This window comes from Oncorhynchus gorbuscha, linkage group LG02, assembly GCF_021184085.1.
Source record: "Oncorhynchus gorbuscha isolate QuinsamMale2020 ecotype Even-year linkage group LG02, OgorEven_v1.0, whole genome shotgun sequence".
Classification (NCBI taxonomy): Eukaryota; Metazoa; Chordata; class Actinopteri; order Salmoniformes; family Salmonidae; genus Oncorhynchus; species Oncorhynchus gorbuscha.
Genome location: NC_060174.1, coordinates 50,281,522 through 50,308,200, shown reverse-complemented (window position 1 = coordinate 50,308,200; position 26,679 = coordinate 50,281,522). Strand labels below are relative to the sequence as shown.

The following is a 26,679-nucleotide window of genomic DNA, read 5'->3' as shown; positions in this document are numbered from 1 at the left end:
TGGGAGACACTGGAACAAAAAGTTACATACTGTAGAAGGCAGCAGCGAGCGTCACTATTTGGGGAAAACCTCCTTTAAAAACACTCAAGACAGACGCACATCAACATCCCAGTTAGGATGTCAGTCAAAAGTCTTCAACCCCGTACGTAAAGGTAAAAGGTCAAAAATAACATTAAGTGACATGAGGGAAAAAAAGGAACATGTAAATTAAAAAGGGAAAAACAAAAGACGCGTCACTTAATTAGCAGGTCTATACTTACGTACATGATGTAAGGTGATTATAACCCTGAGTGCGTGGCCCAGAGTTTGGACAGGGAGGGAGTTCATTCATTGGCTTCGGTGATGAGCGAGCAACCGTCCTGCCCACAGACGTCTCCCGGCTGGAGACAGTCCTACTGCGGGAGTGTCTGCCTCTAGAGTCTGCCCCCCTCTCTCTCTGGCTAACCTAGGCAGTGGTCTGGTCTGATTGGACTTAGACTTAACTTTTTTTTTTTTTTTTTTTTGAGGGGGTGGGGGTGGTTATCCTCAGTGATCCTCTCCCTCCATTTTGCTCCAGACTAAATTTAGGGGCTCACTTAGACTCACTCCCACCTCTTGACATTTGTCAACAAGTTTCCTCAGTTTATCAGTTTTACCTCCCTCCGCAGCTTCAAACAGCAGGCGCTGGAAAGGGAGAGAGGAGGGGGTAGGGGGGGGGGTAGGTGAACATGCGTGCATTATCTCCCAGGTGGAACAAAAAACTAACTTTTTTTTGTTGAGAAGTGTGTGTGTGTGTTTCAGAGAGATAGTAACTGAGAGGGAAATTACATCTTTCCATAGGGTGGCACACAGTGGAAGCTTTTGCAGGGCTTGCTGATAAAGAAGCCGGACCTACAAAAAAACAAACAAAAATACCAAACGCAGGATCCACATGTCAGTTTAGCGGAGGACAAGGACAAAACAGGAGAAGGGGCGCGGAATGAGGTCAGTGGTTTTAGCAACTAGTTTAGTTAGTCTCTAATAGACCAAACTGTTACCGAGCAACAAAATCCAAAAACATTCCATTTTGTCCCCAACGTCAGTTGTAAGCCTTTTAACTGTCATACTTTACATTGTGGCGAACACTGACAATAGCCTGTAGGGAAGAAATAGATTACAACAAAATGAAGGGAAGATTATGGGACAGCTGGGTCAAGGTAAATATGCAAAGTGAAACACTGACAAGAGGTTGGGACAGCAGCAGAGTCAGCAACATGTTAACAGAGCAACATACATGATATACACATCCAAGAGGTTGGGACAGCAGCAGAGTCAGCAACATGTTAACAGAGCAACATACATGATATACTGTACATCCAAACCACCCCCTGCTAACTTACTGTCTCATCTCCCTCCGTGTCTTATCCTTCTCCCTAAACTTTAACCTTCACCCATCCACTCCTTTACCGCCGGGCTCTACAGTGAATCCATTTTACTCGCATATGCACCGAAATATTTTGCTGTGCGACGAGCACCAGTTGTTGCAATGATTATTTCACTGTACCGCAGCCCATGGAGAATACACTGAGTGCAGATTCATGACCATCATGCTTGCACCATTACTACAAAGAAAACAGCTTGTTACAGCAAATGTTTTTCATTGTGGTCCTACATTTGTGTGCTCCTAAATTTTTCAACTTTAGTGCTCCTTTAAAAAAAAAAAAAAGGTCAGCATAGAGCCTTGACCAATCTTTCGCGCTTCTATTTTTGCCCAACTAGTCTTTTCCTTGTTTCACTGCCCCTACCCACTTCGCTCATTGCACCCTGCCCACCCAACCCTACCCCCCCTCTAACTCACCTCGGAGCGCTCCTTGAGTTCCCTCTCCACAGCGATCGCTCTGCCGAGAAACACAGCACAAGAGCCTGTCAGCTATTCCCGCAATTCAAGTGCAGCGGCTTTTCAAAGCTGCGATTGAAGCAGGACAGAGGCGGCATTTTGTATGTGAAAAAGGGCATCAGAACAGTGAGAAACCATCTAGAAAGAGAGTCACCTTATAATAAATCATTCACAGCGCAGGAGAAAGTTTGGACTTACATTTTCCAGTTGGCCAGATAGTTTGGAATGCTACTGCTCAACATTCTCGCCTGGAATTTCAGATGTTCTATATTTCCATCCTGCCACTCTTGATGCAGCAACCTATACAACAACAAAAATCTAACCTAAAACGTCTGGAGAGTACAGCCTAGACAACAAAATAAGACCGGAGCCGCAGTTATAACACTAACCCAGATAATAATAGATTCCACAACCAGTAACTAACTGAGATTAAACAACAATAACAAGGCTCTAAAACAATTCCAACTTGAATATATTCCAACTTCCATCACCCTCCTGTCCATGTCAAAATGACTAGTTTTACAACAGGTTTAGGCCGGTGGTGTCGTGAGGTGGTGTCGTGAGGTGGTGTCGGGTGCTTTGGGTACCTCAGGGCCAGTTCAGCGTTGGTGGGCATGGTGTACTTTAGTCTCTCCAGGATATGGGGGTGCTGGGACTGGGGCAGACAGCACAAGTAGTGGAACATAACCTGAGTGTGGAGAAGTTTGCAATTGCACATTTCAAATACCACAAATGCTAACAGAAGGATTCAACTTCATAGACCCTTTCTGATCAACACTGGCTCTCTGGATGTTTCTTTTGTCACTGGTGCTCATCTGATCACTCGTCAGAGTGAAGACAAGTCCAGTCGCGGTTCCATTACCTTGTTGTGAAATCTGAAGCAGCTCCAGTACTGGGCCGAGCTGAACGGAACTTCCAGCCTGGAAGGGACAGTTACTAGGCAACGCTGGACCAGGTCTGATAACATCCGGAGCTCTCTGCCGTTGGAGGGGCTCCCAGCTAGCTTACTGCTGGTAAAAAGGAGATAACTGGAGAGAACAGTGAAAAGGTTAGTTAGGTTAGGTCTCTGGGCCCACCCCCACCTGGAGGTTTGCCAATGCTAAGGCAGCCCCTGTCAGAAACAGTGGAGGATAGCCGCCAACCACGCTGTGGTTGGTTAGTTGGTAAGGCCTTCTGATTGGATGCAAAGTCATCCCGATGAAAGCCTGTGCTCCCAATTGAGAACCCTTTTATTGTATGTGTCTGTTTATCATCGCTATAAAAAGGAGCATTAGATCTGGCTCGACTCTCATCAGATGTGGCCCCTTCATCCCATGGGAGGAGTTGCTGTAAGACATTGTAAGACTTGACTCACTCCATCCATAGCTTTTGAAGGACATTTAGCTGCATTACGGCTCCCAGGGCTCTTTCGAAAGCATCCATCGCCTCCCCAACACTACCGTGCACCCACTGCCACAGACTGCAAGACAAGACACCAGAAAACACCGTCTCGGACTGTATGAAATGACTTATCAGGAAGCCCAACTGTAATGTTTTATTGTATTGATGAATGAATGAATAACCCAATTCTAAAAACCTTTATGAAAAGGTAACCTTATTATAAACTGTTACCGGTAAAAGTTAACGATGGTGCATTGAACTGCCATATATGACTAAGAACTGGGCTTATGTGTAGGGCAGGGTCAGCCCGGCTTATCACAGCACAATACTTACCAGTGGACGAGGTTCAGGTAAGGCTTTTGGTGACTAAGCTGCTCTTGAAGTTGCTTTTTGATAACTGGGCCTCTTAGGATGTCCTCTGTTGGAATACCAAGGATGGACCTTGAAAAGAAATGGAGATTGTTCAATGAATTAATGCATTTAACCATATACCCCCTATACAAAAAAGGAAGCAACTTGGTTTACAAAGTCTTTTTTTTTGTTTTTTTGTAAGTTAAGAGAGTTAGGACATTCATTCCTGCTTAAGTTCTGGGAGGAAATTTCCTACCGTAGCACATCCACAGGTTTCTGTTCACTTCTCTCCCCATCACAGAAAGACAGGACAAACTCCCGGAACAGAGGAGTGATGCAACTTGACTTCTCCTGTTCAGAGACACATACAGTGCCTTCAGAAAGTATTCACACCCTTGACTTTTTCCACATTTTATTGTGTAACAGCCTGGATTTAAAATGGATTCAATTGAGATTGCCACTAGCCTATACACAATACCCATAATGTCAAAGTGGAATTATTTTTAGACATTTTTACAAATGAATTCAAAATGAAAAGCTGAAATGTCTTGATTCAAGTATTCACCCCTTCATTGACAAGGCTAAACAAATTCAGGAGAAGAAAAATGCTTCACCAACCACATAAGTTGCATGGACTCACTGTGAGCAATAATAGTCTTGAACATTATTTTTTGAAGGACGACCTCCTCTCTGAACCCCACACATACAATTATCTTTAAGGTCCCTCAGTAGAGCAGTGAATTTCAAACAGATTTAACCACAAAATGAGGTTTTCCAATGCCTTGCAAAGGGCACCGGATTGATGTTTTTTTATTTTATTTTACATTTACATTTAAGTCATTTAGCAGACGCTCTTATCCAGAGCGACTTACAAATTGGTGCGGTGCATTCACCTTATGACATCCAGTGGAACAGCCACTTTACAATAGTGCATCTAAATATTTTAAGGGGGGAGGGGGTGAGAAGGATTACTTTATCCTATCCTAAGTATTCCTTAAAGAGGTGGGGTTTCAGGTGTCTCCGGAAGGTGGTGATTGACTCCGCTGTCCTGGCGTCGTGAGGGAGTTTGTTCCACCATTGGGGAGCCAGAGCAGCGAACAGTTTTGACTGGGCTGAGCGGGAACTGTACTTCCTCAGTGGTAGGGAGACGAGCAGGCCAGAGGTGGATGAACGCAGTGCCCTTATTTGGGTGTAGGGCCTGATCAGAGCCTGGAGGTACTGAGGTGCCGTTCCCCTCACAGCTCCGTAGGCAAGCACCATGGTCTTGTAGCGGATGCGAGCTTCAACTGGAAGCCAGTGGAGAGAGCGGAGGAGCGGGGTGACGTGAGAGAACTTGGGAAGGTTGAACACTAGACGGGCTGCGGCGTTCTGGATGAGTTGTAGGGGTTTAATGGCACAGGCAGGGAGCCCAGCCAACAGCGAGTTGCAGTAATCCAGACGGGAGATGACAAGTGCCTGGATTAGGACCTGCGCCGCTTCCTGTGTGAGGCAGGGTCGTACTCTGCGGATGTTGTAGAGCATGAACCTACAGGAACGGGCCACCGCCTTGATGTTAGTTGAGAACGACAGGGTGTTGTCCAGGATCACGCCAAGGTTCTTAGCGCTCTGGGAGGAGGACACAATGGAGTTGTCAACCGTGATGGCGAGATCATGGAACGGGCAGTCCTTCCCCGGGAGGAAGAGCAGCTCCGTCTTGCCGAAGTTCAGCTTGAGATGGTGATCCGTCATCCACACTGATATGTCTGCCAGACATGCAGAGATGCGATTCGCCACCTGGTCATCAGAAGGGGGAAAGGAGAAGATTAATTGTGTGTCGTCTGCATAGCAATGATAGGAGAGACCATGTGAGGTTATGACAGAGCCAAGTGACTTGGTGTATAGCGAGAATAGGAGAGGTCCTAGAACAGAGCCCTGGGGGACACCAGTGGTGAGAGCGCGTGGTGAGGAGACAGATTCTCGCCACGCCACCTGGTAGGAGCGACCTGTCAGGTAGGACGCAATCCAAGCGTGGGCCGCGCCAGAGATGCCCAACTCGGAGAGGGTGGAGAGGAGGATCTGATGGTTCACAGTATCGAAGGCAGCCGATAGGTCTAGAAGGATGAGAGCAGAGGAGAGAGAGTTAGCTTTAGCGGTGCGGAGCGCCTCCGTGATACAGAGAAGAGCAGTCTCAGTTGAATGACTAGTCTTGAAACCTGACTGATTTGGATCAAGAAGGTCATTCTGAGAGAGATAGCGGGAGAGCTGACCAAGGACGGCACGTTCAAGAGTTTTGGAGAGAAAAGAAAGAAGGGATACTGGTCTGTAGTTGTTAACATCGGAGGGATCGAGTGTAGGTTTTTTCAGAAGGGGTGCAACTCTCGCTCTCTTGAAGACGGAAGGGACGTAGCCAGCGGTCAGGGATAAGTTGATGAGCGAGGTGAGGTAAGGGAGAAGGTCTCCGGAAATGGTCTGGAGAAGAGAGGGGATAGGGTCGAGCGGGCAGGTTGTTGGGCGGCCAGCCGTCACAAGACGCGAGATTTCATCTGGAGAGAGAGGGGAGAAAGAGGTCAGAGCACAGGGTAGGGCAGTGTGAGCAGAACCAGCAGTGTCGTTTGACTTAGCAAACGAGGATCGGATGTCGTCGACCTTCTTTTCAAAATGGTTGACGAAGTCATCTGCAGAGAGGGAGGAGGGGGGGGGAGGGGGAGGAGGATTCAGGAGGGAGGAGAAGGTGGCAAAGAGCTTCCTAGGGTTAGAGGCAGATGCTTGAAATTTAGAGTGGTAGAAAGTGGTTTTAGCAGCAGAGACAGAGGAGGAAAATGTAGAGAGGAGGGAGCGAAAGGATGCCAGGTCCGCAGGGAGGCGAGTTTTCCTCCATTTCCGTTCGGCTAATCTAATATCTAATAACATCTAATATCCCTAGTTGCATAGTGAAGTTATTAATTACTTTGGATGGTGTATCAATACACCCAGTCACTACAAAGATACAGGCATCCATTAACTAAGTTGTCGGAGAGGAAGGAAACCAATCAGGGATTTCACCATGAGGTCAATGGTGACTTTTCAACATCACTGAATACCACTTTTCAAGCAAGGTTGTGGCAGCATCATGTTATGGGAATGCTTGTCATCAGCAAGGACTAGGGAGTTTTGGGGGGATAAAAAGAAAACAGAATAGAGCTAAGCGCAAGCAAGTCCTAGTGGAAAACCTGGTTCAGTCTGCTTTTCAACAGACAAAGGGAGAAGAATTCATCTTTCAACAGAATAATAATCTAAGGCCGAAAATATACTTGAGTTGCTTACCAAGACGCAATTGAATGTTCCTGAATGGCCTTGTTAATTTTGACTTAAACTGTCTGGAAAATCTATGGCAAGACTTGAAATTGGCTGTCTAGAAATGTTCAAACAACTTGACAGAGCTTGAAGAATTTTAAAAATAACAAAATGTGCAAATATTGTACAATCCAGGTGTGAAAAGCTTTTAGAGACTTACCCAGAAAGACTCTTGAGATATTTCTGTATTGAAATTTAAATACATTTGCAAGATTTCCTAAAAACATGTTTTCACTTTGTCAATATGGGCTACTGTGTATAGATGGGTAAGAATGTGTTACATTTAATCCATTTTGAATTCAGGCTGTAACAAAATATGGAATAAGTCAAGGGGTATGAAGACTTTCTGAAGGCACTGTAGGTTAAGTCATGAAGAATCTTAGTGCAAAAAAACACAAAAACGATGTCACTACATGTAAATTGATAATGCCCTTCTTAATTGACTCTAAAGGGATATATAACATTTGAAATGACCAGGAGTGCCACCCAACCCACAAAACAGACAGACTGACCTGTGCCATAAAGAACTTGCAGGTGTGGTAGAAGACCTCTGCATTGTGTGGACACTGGGACAGAGCCCGGAGCCACACGCAGACACCCTGCTCACAGTCCCCCTTCCCCACGTAGAGCCCTGACAGTGCATCTAACAGGACACATGACTGCGGGCACAGCGCCAACAGGGACTCACACAGCTCCAGGCCCGCATCGTACCTACGGGGTGCAAGTCAGTTTTAAGTTAAGACTAGCAAGTAGATATTAATAGTTTAATGACACAGACACACACTAAGACCTGTCTTGTCCAAACACAAAAGTAAGGCTGGGCGATAAGACCAAAATGTCATGATATTTTAATAACTTATTTGACAATATTTTATGTTTTTTAATAAAAGTTAAATATTTATGAGTAGTTCATGAACCTACTGGCAAACACTATCTACAGCACCAGCCGAAGGTTTGGAGACCTAGTCATTCAAGTGTTTTTCTTTAGTTTGACTATTTTCTACATTGTAGAATAATAGTGAAGACATTAAAACTATGGAATAACACATATGGAAACATGTACGTAGAATGTATGCACACATGACTGTAAGTCGCTTTGGATAAAAGCGTCTGCTAAATGGCATATATTATATTATTATTATATTATGTAGCAAGCAACAAACAAACAAAAAGTGCTCAACAAATCAAAATATATTTTATATATTTGAGATTCTTCAAAGTAGCCACCCATTTGCCTTGACAGCTTTGCACACTCTTGGCATTCTCTCAACCAGCTTTATGAGGTAGTCACCTGGAATGTATTTCAAATAAACAGGTGTGCCTTGGTAAAAGTTCATCTGTGGATGATTTTTTGCTCTTATGCGTTTGAGCCAATCAGTTGTTGTGACAAGGTATGGGTGTTATACAGAAGATGGTATTTTACCAAATAGGACTAAGTTCATATTATGGCAAGAACAGCTCACATAAGCAAAGAAAAACAATAGTCCATCATTACATTAAGACATGAAGGTCAGTCAATCAGGAAAATTAAGAACTTTGAAAGTTTCTTCAAGTGCAGTCGCAAAAACCATCAAGTGCTTTGAAACTGGCTCTCATGAGGACCACCACAGGAAAGGAAGACCTAGAATGACCTATGCTGCAGAGGTTAAGAATAGGTGAACAGATTATTTCTGCATGTGTGGTTCCCACCGTGAAGCATGGAGGTGGTGTGATGGTGTGGGGGTACTTTGCTGGTGACACTGTTGCCTATGTATTTAGAATTCAAGGCACACGTAACCAGTATGGCTACCACAGCATTCTGCAGCGATACGCCACCCCATCTGGTTTACGCTTAGTGAACCTATCATTTGTGTTTCAACAGGACAATGATCCAACACACCTCCAGGTGGTGTGAGGGCTATTTGACCAAGGAGAGTGATGGCGTAGGAAATAGTCAAATTAAAAGAAAAACCCTACTGCAAGTCAGGCTTAAATCGACTAACTAATCACTAATTCTCTTGACTGAATGGAATTAAGTCCCCACGGAAAACGTTCCAACATCAAGTGGAAAGCCTTCCCAGAAGAGTAGAGGTTGTTATAGCAGCAAAGTGGGGACCAACTCCATATGAATTCCCATGATTTTGGAATAAGATGGTCGATGAGCAGGTGTCCACATACTTTGTCATCTAGTGTACATTATAAGTGATTTCAAAATGGGGCTCTCTCCATTCTGATCGTTTTCTACTTTTCAACTTAAACCAAGTGCTCGAGCAATTCTACTCTTCTTGACTGACACGGGGAGGTGGCATATGCAGAAGGAGAGAGACAACCCAAGTAGCAAACGCATACACTACACTGAACAAAAATATAACGACACATGTGAAGTGTTGGTCCCATGTTTCATGAGCTGAAATAAAAAGGTCCCAGAAATGTTCCATACGCACAAAAAGCTTATTCCTCTCCTTTTGTGCACAAATGTATAGAAATCCCTTTTAGTAAGCATTTCTCCTTTGCCAAGATAATCCACCTGACAGGTGTGGCATATCAAGAAGCCGATTAAACGGCACAATCATTACACAGGTGCACCTTGTGCTGGGGACAAAAGGCCACTCTAAAATGTGCAGTTGTCACAATGCCACAGATGTCTGAAGTTTTGAGGTGCAATTGGCATGCTGACGGCAGGAATGTCTACCAGACAACTTAACGTTCATTTCGCTACCATAAAGGCAGCCCAGGACCGAGCCAAACAGATAGCTGATGAAACGGACGAGTATTTGTTTGTAATTAACTCATTCTGATTGGCTGGGCCTGGCTCCCCAGTGGGTGGGCCTGTGCCCTCCCAGACACACACATCGCTGCGTCCCTGCCCAGTCATGTGGAATCCATAGATTAGGGGCTAGTTCCTTTATTTAAATTGACTGATATAACTGACAGCCTTATATGAACTGTAACTTGTTGAAATTGTCGCGTTTATATTTTTGCTCAGTATGTAAAAACAAAACCATTACACGTGTCGGAAGTTGCATATCACATTTATCAAACCAAACACTGAAATACCATTATAGACGGTAAAGTATAAACCCAAACCGATCTGTGCATCAATACCTGTATATAGTAAAATATGGTATACCGCACCACACACACACACACACACACACACACACACACACACACACACACACACACACACACACACACACACACACACACACACACACACACACACACCGCCCTGCTAGCAAAATGTTAGTGTTGAGCTTACTTTCCCAGCAGGCTGTAGCAGGCGATGAGGTTTGTGTATAGAGGCAGACAGGCCAGAGTTCTCTCACTGGGAGGCAGAGTCTGGTCTGTGCACTGACGTACTGCATCTAGCGTTGAAAAAACAAGAATGAAATCAATGCCCTTCTCAGCTGTAAACAACATTTTACATCAATGTGGCAGTAATTGTAGAAAAATGTAATAAGTAACTGAGTGGGAAATAGTCGAACTGGAAGCGTAACATTTTTATGCTTGCGAGCAAACTACATTTACCATGAGTAACGGTGGACAAAGTGACCATTTATAGACTGGGTGAAAAAGCTAAGTAGGAGACCTGTAAAAAGCACAGACAGTTTCCATGCGAGTCGTTGAACCGTGGCTCACCTTCGAACACAGCGATAAGTGTGTCAGGCTCGGTGCGGACGTCGAGCGGCTTTCTCCAGGGGAGGGCGAAGGACTCTGTGCTTACCACCCGGGAAGGGTTGGAGTTGGCCGGGTCATACAAGCTGGCCGGCAGGCGGTCAAACTCTGTCAGGTGGATGAAGGACAGCCAGACTAGGCAGCGGTCACTCGCGGTCAGGTGGTCAGCAATGCACTGCTCAGTGACCGACTTCAAGGCATTCTGGAATGAACAGGGACGCCAGAGAGGTGATTGTTTATCCTTGAGCATCTTGTGCATTTTGTGCAGCAGTAGCTAATCCAAGAGATATTAAATAGGTTTGGCCTGATGGTGGAGAAAAAAAGGATGCCATACGACTTGGAATTGCCCTGGGAATTGATGTGTGCAGCTAGATTGTTGGGGCTCTCGGGTTATTTCTTCGCATCTGCTTACCTGTAGGATGGCCAGGGCATTCTGTAGCCGGCCGGTGAACACGCTGAGTTGGACCCTGTAGAGTAGAGACTCCAGCAACTGGAAGGAGAGCCTCTCGGAGAAACCACTAGTCCAAGAACAGTCTAGTAGGTACTGCAGCAGACGACCACACACATAGTCCTTCCCCTCAAACGAGCTCTCCATGGTTAGGTACTGTGGAGGGGGTGGGGGGGGTTAGTTTAGGCCTAATACACTATAACAGCATATTGGCTACATGCCTGGCCTGCCAATATTATTCTTCTCAGACCAGTTTATATTTCACAACTCAAGCTTTGATAACTAAATAGATCAGTTGGTGTAGCACTTGCGAGGCACAGCGGAGCGTAAATTGAAATAACAATTTTATTTTACTGGATATGATGGTCATGGTGCTTTCAAGACAACTGGGAACTCTGGGGGAAAAAACAAGGTCAAATCCTGACATCAGTGATCTTCAGGTTGGAAAGTTCTAAGCTCTAGAAACATGACCGAGTTGGATGACCATTCAAAACGATTTTTCCCCAGTCGGAATCTCATTATTTTCAGAGTTCCCAGTTGTTAGGAACGCACAGACGTCAGAGATTTTCCAAGTTCTCCAGTTGTTTTGAACACGGCATTAGTCTCAGCGGAGGGAGGGACAACAGCAGAGGGTCCCGCTCTGTCACGGTCCCTGTTCTTTCCTTCCTTTTCTCCGGTGAAACCGACCAAAGAGGGGACCGGTCTTCCACCTGATGGCGAAACTCGAGTCGCACTGAATCTGTCTCGTGCACAAATTCATGTTGTTCCTATGACCAGAGAAAGTAAAATAGGCCTACTCCTCAATATTAAAACAGATGACGAGCTGCTAAGAATGATTTTTAAAAATGTAAATGCTGGACTATCGATACACTTGGCTACTCATTCATTGCAGCTGCAGTGGAAGTCGTTAGAAGCACGTTATGGAATAGTGTTGACTAAAAACAGTGCTGACTACTGAAAGAATGTAGAGTGGTGCAGCGGTCTAAAGCGTTCATTACAGAACCTGGTTTGATCCCAGGCTGTATCACAACTGGGCCGTGATCGGGAGTCCCACAGGGCGGCTCAGAATTGGCCCAGCACTGTCCGGGTTAGGTCGTCATTGTAAAATAAGAACTTGTTCTTAACTGACTTGCCTAATTAAATAAAGAAAAAGGTACATCTTGTTTTTAAACAGCAGCCCTTTGTTGTATTCTTTGACCGTCTCTGGTCATGGTTCTAAAAGTAATGAAATCTCACGTAGACTAGTGTTAAACTTTGCTGCGGCCGGGGTTGTGGAAGCTGTAGGTAGGTGCATCGATTTGAACCATCTGATTGGCCAGCGCACTAGGCGCACTCGATTGAGCCACAGACCTCCAGGTCTGCCGGGTAGTCGGAGTTGGACTTTCCAGACAAATTAGATGCTTCAAAATGCCAACAATTCGCAGAGCTTCTGAATCAAGTGCACCTACCGCCTTCATGCTTTTATACAGAAATGCTTGGTGATCGACAAGGAATGCCTTGAAGATCGACTGAGGACTTACACTCCACCAGACTTGGTAGTCGGGGGCGTGCTCGACAGCCATCTCACACATCTCCTGCACCTCGTCCCTCGTCCCGCGGCGGGAGAACAGAGACAGGTAGTGGCACCAAATCTCTGGGTTGTCCCGGTTGTCCTCCAGGGCACGAGACAGCGTGTTCAACGCAGCATCCAGGCACTCCGCCACAGAGCTACAGGGAAGCAACATAATACAATACTTATATCATATCACGTTACATTACAAAACATACAGTACCAGCCAAAAGTTCGGACACACCTACTCATTCAAGGGTTTCTTTACTGAAAACTAGGAAATAACACATATGGAATCATGTAGTAACCAAAAAAAAGTGTTAAAAGAAATCTAAATATATTTTACATTTGAGATACTTCAAAAGTAGCCACCCTTTGCCTCAATTACAGCTTTTCACACGCTTGGCATTCTCTCAACCAGCGTCACCTGGAATGATTTTTCCAACAGTCTTGAATGAGTTCCCACATATGCTGAGCACTTGTTGGCTGTTTTTCCTTCACCGGGGGATCCAAATCATCCAAAACCATCTCAATTGGGTTGAGGTCAGGTGATTGTGGAGGCCAGGTCATCTGATGCAGCACTCCATCACTCTCCTCCTTGGTCAAATAGCCCTAACACAACTTGAAGTTGTGTTGGGTCATTGTCCTGTTAAAAACAAATTATAGTCCCACTAAGCGCAAACCAGATGGGATGGAGTATCGCTGAAGAATGTTGTGGTAGCCATGCTGGTTAAGTGTGCCTTGATTTCCAAATAAACTCACTGACAGTGTCACCAGCAAAGCACCCCCACCTCCATGCTTCACTGTGGGAACCACACATGTTGAAAACGTCCGTTCACCTACTCTGCGTTTCACAAAAAGACAGCGGTTGGAACCAAAAATCTCAAGTTTGGACTCTGACCAAAGTACAGATTTCCATCAGTCTAATGTCCATTACTTTGGTTTCTTGGCCCAAGCAAATCTCTTCTTATTAGTGTCCTTTAGTAGTGTTTTTTTTGCAGCAATTTAAACATGAAGGCCTGGTTCATGCAGTATCCTATGAACAGTTGATGTTGAGATGTGTCTGTTTATTTGGGCTGCAATTTCTGAGGCTGATATGATAACTAATGAACTTATCCTCTGCAGCAGAAGTGACTCCGGGTCTTCCTTTCCTGTGGCGGTCCTCATGAGCCAGTTTCATCATAGCGCTTGATGGTTTTTGCAACTGCACTTGAAGAAACTTTCAAAGTACTTGAAATGTTCCGGATTGACTGACCTTCATGTCTTAGGGTAATGACTGCCATTTCTCTTTGCTTATTTGAGCTGTTCTTGCCATAATATGGACTTGGTCTTATACCAAATAGGGGTATTTTCTGTATACCAACCCTCCCTTGTCACAACACAATTTATTGGGTCAAATGCATTAAGTAAAGAAATTCCACAAATTAACTTTTAACAAGGCAGACCTGTTAATTGAAATCCATTGCAGGTGACTACATCATGAAGCTGGTTGAGAGAATGCCAAGCGTGTGAAAAGCTGTCACGGCTAATATGAAGAATCTTAAATCTAAAATATATTTTGATAAGTTTAACACTTTTTGGTTACTACATGATTACATGTGTGTTATTTCAGTTTTTTTTTAAAAACATCTTCACTATTATTATTATTATTATACAACGTAGAACACAGTAAAAAAAAAAAAACTCTTGAATGAGTAGGTGTGTCCAAACATTTGGACTGGTACTGTACAATACATATCTAATCCGATACACATTCATCACCCAAGAAAACAACAACTATTTAACACACCAGATCCAGACTTGAGTATGACTTGAGTCGAGGGTTACATACATACACAGACACACGAGAGGGTTCACTTACGTCTCTTTCTGGCTGAGGTATTTGAAGGCCAGTTTGATCCACAGCTGTGCATCGCGCGGGCTCTCCAGGACACTGGTCTCCAGGTTAGATATGTCGTCAGTCTCACTAATGAAGTAACGCTTGTCGTCTGGGGTCACACACACATCCATGGCAGCAGACAAACTCCTCTTGGAAAAACCGTCTATGACAAGGATAAAACGACAAACAGCAAAAGGATAAAGGTAAAACTCCCCGGGAGAAAAACTCAAACGGTTGTGTTCTGCGCAATTGAAGCGGAGCAATTGCTGTGTTCGTGCCGCCTCCACCATTTACACTGCGCTTCAGATCAGCTGTAATTCTGCTCGTCTGTTGTGGTTTGTTGTTGGGAGATGAACCTACTGACCGAGACTCACCGTATTTGACTGGACCAGGGTTGGCGTCTGCACACTCGTCCCCGCTGTCGTCCCCAGCGCTTGGGCTGGCCTGGTGAGCGGGCTGAGGCCTCCACCTCCGGAGATCCTTACACGTGGTGAAGGGAGGGACTAGACACAACACGAGTTAGACTAGAGTCAGAATGCTTCTATGGTGGAGAAGGTTCCTTAAACTCGCGAGATATTGTTGAGTGAAGAGGAGATGAAACATAAGTCGCTCTGGATAAGAGCGTCTGCTAAATGACTTAAATGTAAATGTAAAAGGAAGGATAACTCACCATGTCTTTTGCTTTCATTCACTTTGCTCAACAGTAGGACGGCCTTCTGGTCCATTCCCATGCGATCCTTGTTTGTCCCAAAGAGCTTTTTTAAATACTTTTCTGAAAATAGGGACACAAGCAACATTGGCACAACTAACCTTGTCAGTGAAAGCCTCAAACATGTATTTATCACGGAGTAAGAGGATCAAGATTTTTTAATTTTTTTATAACTTTCATTATTTAAAATCGCCAAATCCATAAATTCTAAACACAATGGCATTTTAATATTGCCAGATGTAGTGTGGTTCGGTTACCTGTGGCAACACTGATGTCATCAGTAGTACTGCTCTCCGAGCAGCCAATCAAGGCCAGGTTGTACGACAGGATATCATGGAAAAGCTGGTTTCCACCAAAAGTGCAATTTCTCATATGCTGCCTAGAAACAGACCAAGAAAACCCCCCAACATCAGATCACCCAAATGAGGCGGCGTGATTACAATGAAACAGAAATGAATACAGACTCACATGCATGTTTACACACACACTCAAAAGACCGACTTACCACTTGCAGTCATCGTCATTGCATGTGCCTGTGAGGTCGAAGCGACAGAAACACTTTTTGGGCACTACAACGTTGCTGTAAGACACAGAGCTGAGTGATAACTTCTCCTTGGTCCGAAAGTACGGACTGAACCTGAAGAAAGGCAAAATAAACAAGAAGAGGAAAAGGCGAGAGGTTCTTATTGAAAGCAGGATGCGGTCATTCTTAGCACTACCACTAGTAATGTGTAATTAATTGGAAGACGGCCAAGCAGTGAAGTAGCCACCTACCTGTATGACTTGAAGACCAGGAGAGGGCTGCGATATTGTCCGAACGGGACAGGCTTCAGCTCAGCACGGCTTGACTGGGCAGCCATTATGTCTACATCCACCTCTATCACCTGAACATTAAAACATGTCAGTCTTTACCACGGAGAATGAATGGAACACAGTTCTGGACAGGACGTGTGTGTGGTATGCAAGTCCAGAAACTGTACAGTAAAAAAAACTAAGTATAATTTCAAATCACAACAAAAGGTCATTTGAATTCAGTGCGAGTAGGTTCCAGTTATATTATGCTTTACCTTCCCAGCTGGAGGTTTCTCCACAGTGCCACCTAGCGCCCGTAGTTCCCCGAGCAGCAGCTCTCCTAGGTTGGCCTGCTGCTTGTCCATCGTCTGCAGGGCCTCCACCTCCAGCCCTAAGAACAGCTCCCCAGGCCCAGGGGCCTTCACCTTGGCTGACTTGGCTGGACAATCCTTGACCAGTCCCGTCCCACCGGGCTCCAGTTTAGGCTTGGTGAAGGCGCCCGTCTCTCTGAAAGAGCGCCTGCGAACACTCTGGGTGGAGGCGCAGGGCACTGCTGCAGTGGCGGGCTCCATGTCACCGTCTTCAGTCTCAGTGATATCCTCACTGCTGACCAGGGTGAGTTTATCCTGCGTGAGGTCATGTAGGGATGGCTGGGGCAAAGGGAAGGGGCTGGTGGGAGGGGCACTGGGCTGGCGAGCCCTGGGGATTGGGGTGGAGGTGGCCTGGGGTGGCGGGGGTTCGGGGACGGCTCCTCGGTTGTGGAGGGCCTGGGCCTCCTTCAGCTTCTGGATCTTTAGGGCGTACTCCGACTCGAGCAGCTGCAGACGCTGCTTCTGGGCCAGGAGGTCGGCGAAGTGGCGCTCAGTCCCGCGGGGGCGACAGACACTTCCACCCGCAAACGCTTCACAGGCTGTAGAATGGAGTCAGGGCAGAGAGACCGTTTAGAGAACACGGGCTTAAACTTATGGATGGGTCGTGTGCAGTTGAAAGGAAAATGGGAGAAGACTTTTGAAACAGAGATGGTGTTACAAGTCCAACAACACCCATTTTCCACTTCAAAGCAATTCACGATGTTGTGCCCCACTGGACAAGGCCTTGAACACATTTCTATGATTGATTAAACAACAAGTAAGGGCTCCGGTGTGGGTGGGTACGTTGTGATGCTCACCGAGGGGTGGCTGACGTCCGTGCGTCGTTTCTGAACCCCTGGCTCTCTGCCTGCGGCGGCCTGGGCTTGGACCATCTCTTTCTGCAGCTTCAAGCCGTGGCTCTTCTTCACTGACACGCGGAGCTGAACACGGTGAACCTATAGGGCGGGAACATACGCCACAGACGTTAAAGGGCGGAAACAAAACATTAAGAGCACCTGCCCTTTCCGTGACACACTGACCAGGTGAATCCAGGTGAAAGCTATGATCCCTTGTTGACGTCACTTGTTAAAATCCACTTCAAATCAGTGGAGATGAGAAGGATTTTGAAAGCCATGACACAATTGAGACATGGATTGTGTGTGTGTGTGGCATTCAGAGGGTGAATGGGCAAGATATTTAAGTGCCTTTGAACGGGGTTACGGTAGGTGAGACACACCGGTTCTTGACACGCACCGGTTCAAGTGCGTCAAGAACTGCAACGCTGCTGGGTTTTTCACACTCAACAGTTTCCCGTGTGTATCAAGAATGGTCCATCACCCCAAAGGACATCCAGCCAACTTGACACAACTGTAGGAAGCATTGGAGTCAACATGGGCCAGCATCCCTGTGGAACGCTTCCGGCACCTTGTAGTCCACGCCACAACGAATTAAGACTGTTCTGAGGGCAAAAGGGGGGTGCAACTCAATATTAGGAAGGTGTTCCCAATGTTTGGTCAACTCTGTGTAAATGACAGATGAGAGCTAAAACATAACACGACCAGTATGATAACGCATCAGAACCTTAATCAGGTGTGTTGTGAGTGAAAGACAGCACACCCAGTAGCCCGCCAAGGAGAAGGCATGACCACACCTGCTATATACACGCAAAGGAGAATTGAATGAAATGCGCCGTATCCTTCAGGGACATTCCTTTGTAGCTTGGCATCTTCCCAACATTCCCAGTAGAAACCATTCCTACTCCACTGTTCACCTTCCACTGACTAAAACCTTCAGCCATCCGACTCACTGCTCTCAGCTAGGAGTTTACTTCAAACTTCATTCCCTTTCAGGTTCACTTCCCCTGGGTTCCTCCCTGACACACCTGTTCCTGGAGCCTGTTGAGGAGGGTCTTGTTGGCGCTGACGATCTTCTCCGAGGCCAGGAGCTGTTCTTTGAGCTTGGCCACCTTGGCCTCAGCTGCCTTCAACGCCTCCTTCTTCTTCTGCTCCTGCTGCAAGAGCTGCCTCAGGACGCCGTCGTCCTTCAGGAGCAGGTTTCTGGGAGGAGGGAGAAGCCATAAGTCAGAGTAATTTCCTAATGTGAGACAACTACTGAAAATACCAGTGTGTTTTGGGGGGCCTCACCTGTGTTTGGTCAGGTTGGTCTCTGCCTCGGTCAGCTGCAGCTTGGCCGCTGCCTTGGCAGCAAAGTCCACATCGGGATCGGAGCCTGCAGGAGAGGACACAGCTCGGGGACTGTGGTCCATCAGAACCTTCTGTTTCTCCCTACTGCAGTCAGAAAACAAATAAAACAGTGAGACAATTTGTCAGTGTTTTTCATTTTAACCTTGATTTGAACCAGGCTAGTCAATTAAGAACAAATTCTTATTCACAATGACGGCCTGGCAAAAGGCCTCCTGTGAAGACGAGGGCCAGGATAAATAAATAAAATACATACTAAGATAAAAAAAAACAGACAACACAGACAGAAGACGCTGGCAACAGCACAAATACAACAGCAAACAAACAGCGGGTGTGTGTGTGTGTGTGTGTGTGTGTGTGTGTGTGTGTGTGTGTGTGTGTGTAGGAATGTATGCGAAGTAAAACATGCTTCCTTTACGCAAGGCAACGCAAACTAGTGGCAACGACACGTCGCAACAACCAGTTCATCTATTTGTCCTTTGAACTCCTCCAGGAACACCAGGTCGTGGTTTAGGTTGGCTCGGAAGGAATTCCAAGACCACGGGTATGAATGAATGAAAGGACCATTTGTAGTCCATAGCGTGCAACCATTCACATCCTAAAGGAATATCCTTCCTCACCTCGGTGCCTTTAATATAGCTAGGCGTGTTAATGAATGGTTGTATCCATCGGTAGTTTTTCAACCCAGGTGCAATGTCACTATGTAAGGCCATCTTCTGGGGAAACCATACCTGGCTATTTCTCCTTTCAGCAGACGATACTCAGCCTTCTTGGCATCGGATAGAGCCTCCGGAGTTCTGACTGGTTCGTTCTCCTCAGACCCTGTCGTCGGTTTGGCTCTTGCTGCCTAGACGTTCAGAGAGAGAGAGAGAGAGAGAGAGAAAGAAGCATCAACTTCCCGTCCCCCTCAGATCATATACAATTAGCACTTATCAAGCATCTCAAATTAGAATTCCGCCATTCACATATACATTGGGCGGAGGTCACGGAGGCTAAACTGTTGGGCCACACACACGCACCTCTGCAGACCTGCGGGCCTCCTTAATCATGAACTCCAGGCCTCCAAAGACAAACTGTGTCCGTGTAGAGCTGCCGCAGGTCTCCATGTCCGAGTCACTGTCGTCTGAACCGTTGAGCTGGACTACCACCGCCTTGTGCCGCGGGAGCTGGGGGAGAACAATAACAAGTATGATTTTTTTTTTTAAATGGGTCATCGTGAGGAACGGGCGCGGACTTCATGGCTCCAAATCGATTCATCGCTAAGCAGGAGTGTCAATTTTCAATCAGATCCCCCTCGTCTTATTCATTACAATCTGAAATGCAAAACTGATCCTATGTCAGCCGTCCTACTCTTGACGCTCAGTGAATACGAGCCCTGGGATGCAGTCGAAAATGAGCTTATTGTTCAGCTTATTGTTCACAGGCTCTGGGAACACAAGTGAGGCCAGGCGTCATTGGGAACACATGTCCTGCTGAAGGGACCCAGGAGTGTTTCCTATAGCAGTCAACAGCGCAAGTTCTAAGCCATTAGTCTTAGAAAACATCACATGGCGTTACTGAGGACAAAGATACCTGTGGCTTCCAAAGTCCTGTTTTACACAACTTAACTGCAAAAAAAAAAAAAAAAAAGCAGAATATGTAGTTCTTGAACAAAATTATGGCACATTGACAAAAATCTGAATATTTTCAGCACGTGCAAGATGATCAGGAAAGAAACTCATTTGCGAATCTACTGACTTGTTGCTTCAACATACTTCCACGGCTGTGTTTATAAATGTAGGTGAACAGGATGAATGCCATCCGGAATATTGTGGTTGAAAGTGTCAAAGAGAGGACGCTGTTCAGGGCATTGTGGGTTTTAAGAAATTTACATTTTAGTCATTCAGCAGACGCTATTATTCAGAGAGACTTACAGGAGCGATTAAGGTTAAGTGCCTTGCTCAAAGGCACATCAACAGAATTTTCACCTAGTCACCTCGGGGAGTCGAACCGGCGACCTTTCTGTTACTGACCCAACGCTGAATTTCTTTCAAATGTTTAGGTTTGGTTGGAAAGCCAACAGGAACTAAAAATGACTATAAAGTTGAGATGAACATGTTAACTGGTTAATTCAGTAACAACTATGTTTTAGCCTGTAGTATATCATCTCCATTGTGTTATTATCCTTACCACCAGTGGGAGCCTGGGGTGGTGATGCCCGCGGCTGAACTTCTTGTTTCGTGGTTGGGGTGCTATGTTGAGGCTGACCACACTCCGGTTGCTCATGGGCACCGGCTGAACCAGACTGACCAGAGGGGAGGGAGAGGGGGGGCCGCTGTCAAGGGTAATCTCCTAAGGGGGAGGAAGACATTGTTAAAGCCAGACTCACCAAGCCCACTGTTCAAAGACAATTATTTGCTGTAATATTGGAAAATATAATGATTGAGTTGCCCATCTCATATATCAGGGTAATGAGATAAATTAGCATTGTTCAACACCTGTCAATTAACAGAGTGAAAAATATGCATCCTTCTGTTGAGCTGAATTCACTTTGTAGAGTATGACCTACTCCTAAAACAACACAGATAACACGGGCATATCACTTTAGGCTCCTGTGGCGCCATCTAGTGTTGTACCGCAGGAAGTACCACCTTCTTGTTGGCCATGGACATGAGGCAGGTCTCTCTGAGCAGCATCTCCTCCTCCTCTTCCTCGTCAGCGAACGGCGGCTTGGGGGGGCGGCTCTAGCTCATCCGGGGGTGGGGGCATTGGGGGTAAGGGCGGAGGGGGCGCGGACGGAATGACGGACAGGAAACGCGGCTGACCCAAATCCTGGAAAGAAAGAGGAAGCTGTTGAGTTTCACTTGTAAGAGCAGCATGGTTTAGAGTTTAGAGTGGAACGTACAATTCTGTATTGAGGGGAGTCCATGGAGAAAGGCATGGGCATGTGAGTGAAACATCCTTGGACCTCGAATGGATCATGTACTGGAGAAGACGCTGGAAAGAGACAAGAACAGAATTTTAGCCAATCAGTTTCTGACAGAAATAAGACTGTCAAACATCACAAAAGCGGCATGGATTGATGACCATGTCCCAACATACAATCTATACACGATGTAGGATGGGTTCTATATAACACCTTCAGAAAGGTTGAAACGTGCTGTGAGTGCATTCGCAGGTGAGCTGATTGCTCACCCGGAGAATTGGTCTCACTGTCAGTATCCATGGCAACCTCGTCGTAGTTGTCATACTGGTAAAGGTTCCCTGAGGTGTCCAATCCCTGTTTACCAGAAGACTTCCTAGTGTGGTCGCTGTCTCTGGACTGAGAGGGACAAATAGACATTTTAACTTCAACATTTTCTCAGTATCTCTTATCTGGGAAAGTGAACATTTCTGACACAGATCCCCATCTCTGGCCCCTGCCTCATAACCACTTGTGTAACGATTGGATAGCTATAAGCAATATGGTGAAAAATGTACCAAGTATATCAGATGGCAAGGAGCCACCTCCATATTACATACTCATATCCAATCCTTTCGAAGCTACTTGATGTGCCTAGGGAGTAGGGGCGAGGGCATTCTGGACTGCAAGTAGTTTAAGTAAAAAATAAAATAAACGTTTTAAAACATTAAAATGACTAAAAACCTAATCGAAACGGTAAAAATGATAATGAACCAACATTTATAGTCTCTTTACTCTGTCCTGATTGCTAACAGTCATCAAAACCAAAGCTAGATAGCCAGGAAACATAAAACAATTCAAAGTGATGGATAGAGGATTTATATTTTGACAGCAATGAAATATAATACACTTTAAGTGCGGCCCTCCGGACCTCGTTGAAGACCGAATGCAGCCCGTGGGTCAAAGTGAGTTCGACGCCCCTGGGCTAGGGTCTAGGATGGGTTTCTGGAGAGAAACTCTCGCTCTCTCCCTCTTACCTTGCTCGGATTGCGCGCCAGTGGCGGCTTGGAGCCCCCGACCAGCTTCATGAAGCGGTTGTACTGCTCGTCCTGATTGGACAGATCCCGGATCTTGCGGATCTCTTCCTCTCTCCTGCGGCGTTCCTCCTCTTCCTGTCTCCGCAGCTCGTCCTGGTCTCTCTGCTGTTGGAGCTTCCAGGTCCTCAACTGCTGCTTCCGGAACGCCTGCTTGGCCACCGAGCCTGGGGTATAGGAATCAAAAGGGGGGACATTTTGGGGGGAAAAGCCTAAGCAATACATAAGCAGTTTTGTAAACTCAAGTTTGAGCTTTAGAAATCTAATGAACTCCATGTTGGTACCAAATGTTCCAAGACTAGAATGTCAGTTTCATGGAACGTTTGGTGCCAACATTGAGGACAGTTTGTATCTGACTAAGCAGAAAGGCCTTACTCACCTGGGCTGACCATCTTCCTCCCTGGATAGCCCTTGACCGGAGCTTTGCTCTTCTCCACTGGAGGCTTAGCCCCAGCCTTGGCCTTCTCCTGGGGCTTGTTGGCCAGAGCTTTGGCCTTCTCCGAGGCAGCAGAGGAGGCAGACCTGGTGGTGACTCTGCCTCTTTCAGCTGGGTTGGGTGCACTGGATGTATAGCTGGATGTCTTCTCCTGGGAAGGCTTGGCGTTGGGGATCTTCTCCTGGGAAGGCTTGGCGTTGGGGATCTTCTCCTGGGAAGGCTTGGCGTTGGGGATCTTCTCCTGGGAAGGCTTGGCGTTGGGGATCTTCTCCTGGGAAGGCTTGGCGTTGGGGATCTTCTCCTGGGAAGGCTTGGCGTTGGGAATCTTCTCCTGGGAAGGCTTGGCGTTGGTGATCTTCTCCTTGCTCGCATTCATTACCTGCTGTTCTTTCTGGTGCCACTTCCTGCTGGCTGACTGCAAGGCCAAGAGACGCAGCTGCAGCTCAGACAGCTCCTCGTCTTCATTGCTCCCCTTCACTTTAGGCTGCAGGGGGGAGGTAATTATAATGGGATTTTAAATTGGAATGGCCTAAGGGCCAGATGACCTGAATCCTAACTAGACAACACTACAACTCAACGTTCGCAAGTGTGCATTGTGTCAATGGACATTTCCACATCTCAAGTCAAAATTTGTGACTAAACCACTTTAAACTAGATAAAGCCTAATGCCTTGACATAAACCATTTTAACTAGAGCTGCCAAACCATTAAAATAGTGAATTGAGTTAATGACAAAAAAAAAATAACAACTTTAGAATTTGCTCAAAGTTTGCCCTAAAGAAAGATCTTTCCATTTAAGAATCAGCATGTTGAGTTAGACATACTATGTTTTGATTGTAAGGGATGGAAACACAAAATGAGCTACATCAGAATGTTTGAATAGCACTTTCACCATAAACACAAAACTCACCATAATATGCAGCTAGCTGCTAATGCTCACAACGTTTAAGTAGGCCTACTCCCTCTTATCAATGTTTAAGTTTAACACCTGCTCACAACACACACAGTCCCCAAATCCAGAACAAATTCAGGAAAGCGTACCGTATTACATAGAGACAGTATTGCATGGCACACCGTTCCATCTCATATTACTCAAATAAAGAGCAAACCTGTTTAAAAAATAAATAAAAAACATAAAGCAACACCTCACGGCCCAACCACTCTCCCCTGTTCGACCTAGATATGTAGCTCTGTCCTTGAGGTGTTCTTGTCTATTAATGTTCTGTATTATGTCATGTTTAATTTGTTGTGTGTTGACCCCAGGAAGAGCAGCTGCTGCTTTTCAACCGCGAATAGGGATCCTAATAAAATACCACGTACAAAAGCTTCAGGCATACTAAATGAGTGGGACTATATATAAAATTTAAATAAAAACTGGCTCTACAGATACAAAGAACAAAGAGCTTTAAATCTTGTCCAACAATGTTATGAAAACACTGTAACCATCTGTAGTGTTCAGATGGTTCAACTTTACACACATAGGCCTACACTCTCCCACACACTCTCTCACATACTCCCACACACCCCACTCTTGAAGAATCTCTTCGAGTAGACTATTCCTTTTCAATTTTTCCTGTGCCATCCAAATGTGTGCATAGACTAACCAGTGGTCAAAGTTATCAGGTCGCTAGCTAGGTAACATGACTAACTAGCTAAACAATGTTCACAGGTAGTTCAAAAAAACGGCCTGCGACATTCGCAAACAAAACAGATGCAGAAAAAACAACAACAGCTCTGGTAATACTGGGCATAACACGCACGCTTAAAAAGGTTATGTGAGGTGTAGAAATGTGCGCAGATAGCATGCTAATAACGCGTGACACGTTTAACTTTTGACGGCCCTAATTTTAACAGATGCCAACCTTGACAGGGGATAGAGTGGAGTCCTCTGATGATTGGCTGCAGCACACACAACCGACTTTCGAATACTTCGTCTCCCCATCTTCCTCCGGGTCCTCGGATTTGCTGCGGCAGCACACACAGGATGTCGTGTCCTTCTCCCCTGCCTTGTTCGCCTCTTTCTTCAACCCATCTTTCTCCTCTTCTCCTAAATAGTCAGTAGACAAGACAAACAGGGTCTTAACATTGTGGCTGAGAAAAACAATACATCATTGATTATGGTCAAGTCTGTTTCACAATGTTTCCTTAGTTTGTTACCACCACTGTCGCCATCGCTGCAGACTCGTGTTGCAACGTGGCTTTGGTACACACCTTTGGGAATAGCAAACGGGGTAGCAACTGGTTCAACTGGACCTCTTTCGCTCTCCGTGTCACCGTCCTCTTTCTCTGGATCTTTCTTTTCCGTTTTCGCTTTGAGCGCATCAATTTCTGCCGGAGTGAGGAGTTTCTGTCGTAGAGGTTTGAGGTTGAACGCCTGAAATACCTTCTTCTCCTCCGCAGCACTGTCATTGGGAATACTGTTAGTGTCGGGTAACGGCTCGGTCTGGGGATTACTGGCAGAAACCTCAGGCTCGTTCAGAGCCGGGAGGTCTTCTTCGGGCTTCAGAACCATGTTCTCTTCTTTTCTAATACATTCCAGCTCCAGCTGAATCTGTTTGTACTTGGTGAGCAGATCCTCAAAGCTCTCGTTGACACCATTCTCGGTTTTGGCAGCGTTGTGGTGCATCATCTGCTTGTTTCTTACCTGATTCCTCCCCATCATTACCTTCTCTGAATTCATGAAGTGAAGGAAATGCACAACTCATGAGTTTGATTATACGACACAAAGACTGACACTAATAGCAACATGTATTTAGATCCAAAATCCATTTCCAGGTTAACAGCACAAAGTGTTTTGTTTCTAATTCAAAATGCTACCAATCAATTGAGCATTGACGGCAGGGAGGAGAATATTGTGTAAAATCAACTGTTACAAAATGGCAGATATATTGTTAGCTAGAGGCGATATGGTAACTACAATCAAGGCTAGTACAACAGCCAAACAAAGAATATGTTACAATGTGTGGTTACATTTGTTAGGCTTTTACCTTCAGCAACATGGCATCACACACTTTACAATCATACAGATGCCATGAGATGAATGCCAAAGGATACGTTTGTTTCTCGAGGGAGATTCTTTCTTGTTACTGTGATTCTCTCCGGGCCCATAACGGCCGGGGGGAACCCAACCAGTCTCTCTCCCTCCACCACATCCGTCTCCCCAGCCTCCTCGTCCCCAATCCCCGCGACCGTCATCTTCTGGTTTCCACCGGTGCCTAAATCGACCCAGGGCTGTGTGACTTCGTTCCCAGAAGCTGGAACGTGGGCTCTGGTCACAGTGAGGCCCCAGTGGCGGCGGCCGATCGGGTCCGCTTTGCGGTCTGTGGTTCGGGGGGAAGGGACTGTGCGAATGAGGTCCGCGGTTGTATGGCATTAAGAGTCGAAAATCTGTAGGCTGGCTACCCATAAGAGGTGGTAAACTTCGCGCCGATGGTTTCGAGTTCCGTGGATTTCGTGATGAGTTGTTGTTCATACTACTAGGCCTCATTGTATCCTGCTGTATAAGCACCTTTTCGTCGGTGTCATCATCGCAGATCTCCCCGTCTTCCAGCTCCCCTTCGTCCGGCCGATTGCTTGACTTTGAATCCATTTTGTAGAGTAATGAGGTGTTAGACTAGTACTTAAACGTACAACATATGTTTGTAATTACAAACTTGGATGTATTATTGTGTTGTTACGCCAACGTTAAAGAATATAACGCTAACTACGCTATTTCTCTCCCTTCTTCTGCTTGAAGCCTGGGGAAGTTCCACCGCAGAAGTTGAGGGGGGGGCCGATGTAAATTTG

The 26,679-nt window shown here is 45.9% G+C and overlaps 1 protein-coding gene across 1 annotated transcript; it reads right to left on the bottom strand.

Annotated features, from left to right (window-relative positions):
* Positions 1–505: 505 nt before the first annotated feature.
* Positions 506–26,679, bottom strand: LOC123990320 (zinc finger C3H1 domain-containing protein-like). Its single transcript, XM_046290917.1, is given in 37 exon segments — positions 506–663; positions 808–870; positions 1,817–1,856; positions 2,054–2,155; positions 2,443–2,543; positions 2,718–2,883; positions 3,210–3,314; positions 3,569–3,676; positions 3,843–3,937; positions 7,411–7,609; positions 10,140–10,245; positions 10,520–10,757; positions 10,968–11,159; positions 12,524–12,710; positions 14,414–14,594; positions 14,806–14,934; positions 15,102–15,203; positions 15,398–15,519; positions 15,646–15,777; positions 15,915–16,024; positions 16,208–16,792; positions 16,825–16,842; positions 17,101–17,238; positions 18,165–18,339; positions 18,427–18,570; positions 19,215–19,330; positions 19,503–19,649; positions 20,653–20,814; positions 21,099–21,203; positions 21,205–21,294; positions 21,368–21,459; positions 21,658–21,784; positions 22,402–22,625; positions 22,838–23,378; positions 24,756–24,940; positions 25,105–25,563; positions 25,948–26,679. Coding segments are annotated over 37 exon segments (6,459 nt in total). The 5' UTR covers positions 26,483–26,679; the 3' UTR covers positions 506–525.